Raw genomic sequence first — 4,889 nt, 5'->3', positions numbered from 1 at the left:
TTAAAAAAAAAACAAAAATTGAGCAAAAAAATTATAAATAAAATATGTAAAAGATTACATGTTTACTAAAAAAATTAAGGGAAAAAAAAGTATAAATCCACTGTCCATCCTAATTAAAATTCTTTGTTTAATCAAAACTTAACCAATAGAGAGCCAAATTTATACTCACTTTTTTTCTTGGATATATTCACCCAACCAATCCTATCAATATATATCTAAACACCATTACATTCCAATATATAATATATATGCATACATAGTGATACGTCACCTTTATCCTCGGTCAACCGCAAAGCTCGGCATTAAAAAAACCACAAAAATTGAGCAAAAAAATTATAAATAAAATATGTAAAAGATTACATGTTTACTAAAAAAATTAAGGGAAAAAAAAGTATAAATCCACTGTCCATCCTAATTAAAATTCTTTGTTTAATCAAAACTTAACCAATAGAGAGCCAAATTTATACTCACTTTTTTTCTTGGATATATTCACCCAACCAATCCTATCAATATATATCTAAACACCATTACATTCCAATATATAATATATATGCATACATAGTGATACGTCACCTTTATCCTCGGTCAACCGCAAAGCTCGGCACGCAAATATCTGAGGCTGGCATCACATCAAACAAACTCGAAACAAGAGCAGGTAAGCTCGGCCTCACCTGTTTGAATAAAAAGACACATGCATCATAAAGCTCGGCCCCGTACCAGCCACCCAGAATACTCGGCACGTGAGCAGATAAGCTCGGCTTCGCCCATCCGAAGAAATAGGAAACGTGCTCAACAAAACAGAAGATCATAACCAACCTACAAACTAGGACTTATCCACTAACGGGTAGAAACCAACTCCTATAAAACTTGGCTAATATGCTCGGATAGGTCTCAGGTTCTATCACTCTCGTTCTTCTACTCTTTACTTAATACTCACTCACTGAGAATCATCACTGACTTGAGCGTCGGAGTATCTTGTGCAGGTATTCCCGCCGCGGTGTTTGACTTCCGGCCGACGTAAAGCTCTTCCTCTTTGGTGTCAACTCACTCGGAAGCACTTAAGCTCGGCCTCCCTAGTGTTCGGACGAACCACTTGGCGCCCACCGTGGGGCCCGGAGTACATCTAACCCCATTTTTTTCCTTCGTTTAGTCTTCTACTTTATTTTGCAGGATTCCCGATCCTCGGACATGGCTGACAAGGAAAATCCACAACTCTCACAGGACGACCTCCTGGCTCAAATCGCTGAGCTTCAGGCGGAGGTACGCAGAATAGCCGAGCTCTCAACACAGAACAATGGAGAGAACTCCAAAGGCTCGGCTCAAAGTGCGGCGGACCCTTTAAACATCGTCCCGCCAAAGGAGAAGCTCACCCTTGACAACTCTTTCTCCGAGGAGATCACAAACTACCAGATGCCGAAAAACTTCACGCTGCCCATCGCGCTAGAACCATACAAGGGGTTCGGCGACCCTCGGGCCCATGTGAAGAAGTTCCAATCAATGATGTTTTTCAACGGCCCTAACAATGAGCCCATTCTATGCCGAGCATTCCCCATATACCTGGATGGTGCTGCGCTACTTTGGTTTTCCAAACTTTCTGCAGGTTCGATTTCCTCCTTTGAAGACCTCGCCAGATCATTCATTGATTATTTTGCTGCCTCAAGAATCTACGTACATGGCTCGGACTATCTCGGCACCATCAAACAAGGCCAGCACGAGAGCCTGAAAGACTACATGACCAAATTCGCTGACGCCACTATGGAGATCCAAGACTTGGACCCGGCCGTTCACCTGCACGCTCTCAAAGCCGGCCTTAGGCCTGGCAAATTTCGGGAGACCATTGCCATAACAAAGCCGAAGACGCTAGAGGAATTCCGAGAAAGGGCGGCAGGTCAAATGGAGATCGAAGAACTCCGAGAAGCCCAAAAGTCGGACAAACAACCACATCGGAGAGATGAGGAAAGGACTTTCAGATCGCCAGGTAACAGGGACACTAAGAAACCTTCTAAGCCCGCGTCAAAGTACAACACATACACCAGATTCAACACCAGAAGAGAGAACATCATCAGAGAAATCCTCAACGCCAAAATCATAAAGCCACCAGCCCGAGCAGGGAACTACCATGATCAACGGTTCGTGGACAAGACGAAGCATTGTGCCTTCCACCGGAAGTTCGGTCACACTACGGATGACTGCATCGTTGCGAAGGACCTCCTGGAAAGGCTGGCACGCCAAGGGCTCCTGGACAAATACATCGAGACCCGGAAAGGCAGAGGAGGAAACTCGGACAGGGTAGAACATAAACAAGCAATCGCCGACGACAAAAAAGAGAGGACGACTCCTGATCCGCCAAGAGGTGTCATTAACCACATATCAGGGGGATTCGCAGGCGGAGGAGAAACAAGCTCGGCCAGAAAACGAAGCTATAGAGCAATGCTGGCAATCGAAGGAACTATACAACCAAAGAAGGACAAAGAACCAGATGTCACAATATCCTTCAACCAAACATACTTCAAATCGGCAAGCCCTAACCTCGACGATCCCGTGGTAATTTCAATCCAGGTAGTAGTGCTGATGTTTTATTTTACTCTACTTTTACAAAAATGAAATTATTAGAAAAATTGATACAACCCTCCTCCGGAGAGCTAGTTGGGTTCTCCGGAGAGAGAGTCTCCATCATGGGACACATATGGCTAAAGACTACAATGGGAGAAATCCCTATGTCAAAGTCAATTGATATTCAATACCTAATAGTAAACTGTTACAGCCCTTACAATATTATACTCGGGAGACCTGCCCTGAATATATCCAGGGCAGTGGTTTCCACATTACATCTGTGTGTCAAGTTTCCAGTGCAGGAAAACAAGATCGCTACGGTGTATGCCGACCATCAAGAAGCTCGGCAATGCTATAACGCTGGTCTAAAACCAGTACAAACAAAACAGGAAGCTCGGCTACTGGTCCAATCAATCCACACAACTACCAACACAGCGACACTAGCCGATCTCGACCCAAGGGAAGACCTCGGCGAAAGACCTCGACCAATGGACAATCTTCAACAGGTAACACTGACATCAGACGACAAACAATGCACATATGTTGGAGAAGCACTAGAAGGGGCAGACCAAGCAAAACTCATTCACATACTGCGTCAGAACGCCGACCTTTTTGCATGGACACCAGATGACATGCCCGGAATCAACCCAGAAGTCATCTGCCACAAGCTAGCAATCGACAAAACAATCCGACCAGTTGCACAGAAGAAAAGGAACCTCGGAGAAGAGAAAAAACAAGCAGCACTCGAAGAAACCCAGAAGCTCCTCAATGCAGGCTTCATCAGAGAAATTTGCTTCACCACATGGTTGTCCAACGTGGTAATGGTAAGGAAGAGCTCAGGTAAATGGCGCATGTGCGTCGACTTTACAAACTTAAATAAAGCTTGCCCTAAAGATGCATATTCACTGCCTTGCATTGATAAATTAGTTGATAACGCCTCTGGTTTCAAAGCTTTGAGTTTTATGGATGCATACTCTGGCTATAACCAGATTCTAATGCACCCAGAAGACCAAAGCAAAACAGCTTTTATAACAGAACATGGGAATTTTTGTTACAAGGTAATGCCCTTCGGCCTAAAGAATGCAGGTGCGACATATCAAAGGCTAATGGACAAGGTATTCCAACAACAGATAGGCCGCAATATGGAGGTCTACGTAGATGACATGGTAGCAAAAACACCTATGCAGGGGTCACATTGTGACGACCTAGTAGAAATCTTCAGACAACTCCAAGCATATAACATGAGACTCAATCCAGACAAATGTGCGTTCGGAGTACAAGGAGGGAAGTTCCTGGGATTCATGTTAACATCTCGAGGCATCGAGGCCAACCCAGAAAAGTGCAGGGCCGTGCTGAACATGACAAGCCCAAAAACGGTAAAGGAAGTCCAGCAACTTGCAGGACGAATAGCTGCCCTGTCACGTTTCCTACCTGCAGTGGCAAACCGATCTTATCACTTTTTCTAGACATTCTCTAAAGGCAGGAAGTTCAACTGGATAGACGAATACGAAAATGCTTTTACCGAACTTAAACAACACTTAACATCACCACCAATCCTCCAAAGACCAGAGACAGGTAACCCACTGTATTTATACCTATCAGTATCTAACCATGCTATAAGCTCGGTTTTAGTAACAGAAACAGAAAGAAAGCAAAGCCCAGTATACTTCATCAGTAGGGTGCTACAACCAACAGAAACAAGGTACCCGAAGATAGAACAACTGGCGCTAGCACTAATCACCACAGCAAGAAGACTGCGGCACTATTTTCAGAGCCACACAATCATAGTACGGACGAACCAACCGCTAAGGCAGATATTAACCAGACCCGAGCTCGCCGGCAGATTGATAAAATGGTCGGTCGAGCTCTCCGAGTTCGACATCCAGTACGAATCAAGGAAAACACTGAAGTCACAAGTGCTGGCCGACTTTATATCGGAGATGACTAATGACACACATAATATAGAGGTCAGTTGGAGCATCCATGTGGACGGAGCGTCAAACAAAGAAGGCAGTAGGGCAGGGATACTACTAAAAGAAGGAGACAAAGTGGTGGCCGAACAGTCACTACAGTTCCGCTTCAACGCAAGCAACAATCAGGCAGAATATGAGGCCCTACTTGCTGGGCTAAAGCTCGCCCTACAACTACAAATACCCCGAATAACAGCCTACTGCGACTCTTCCTTGGTGTCTATTGTGTAGCCGGGACCACAAAACAAGAGCCAAATGTACCTATTATAGTTTAAGAAATTTAAAACTTTAATCTAGGAAACAATACTCGGTTATAAAGAGATTGTTTCCTAGAAAATGGACTTTAAGCGGGAAATAAACTACATG

At 44.3% G+C, this 4,889-nt stretch overlaps 1 protein-coding gene across 1 annotated transcript; it reads left to right on the top strand.

Moving 5' to 3' along the window:
• On the top strand, positions 1,189-2,604 carry LOC107632501. Its single transcript, XM_016336172.1, has one exon. The coding sequence runs from the start codon at positions 1,189-1,191 to the stop codon at positions 2,602-2,604; it is 1,416 nt and encodes a 471-aa protein (XP_016191658.1).

Source organism: Arachis ipaensis, chromosome B03 (genome assembly GCF_000816755.2).
Source record: "Arachis ipaensis cultivar K30076 chromosome B03, Araip1.1, whole genome shotgun sequence".
NCBI lineage: Eukaryota > Viridiplantae > Streptophyta > Magnoliopsida > Fabales > Fabaceae > Arachis > Arachis ipaensis.
Note: the sequence above shows the minus strand (reverse complement) of the source record. Positions and strands in the feature narration are given on the sequence as shown.

Coding starts and splice junctions, on each gene's coding strand:
- LOC107632501 (XM_016336172.1), top strand. CDS start 1,189: ATGGCTGACAAGGAAAATCCACAACTCTCACAGGACGACCTCCTGGCT.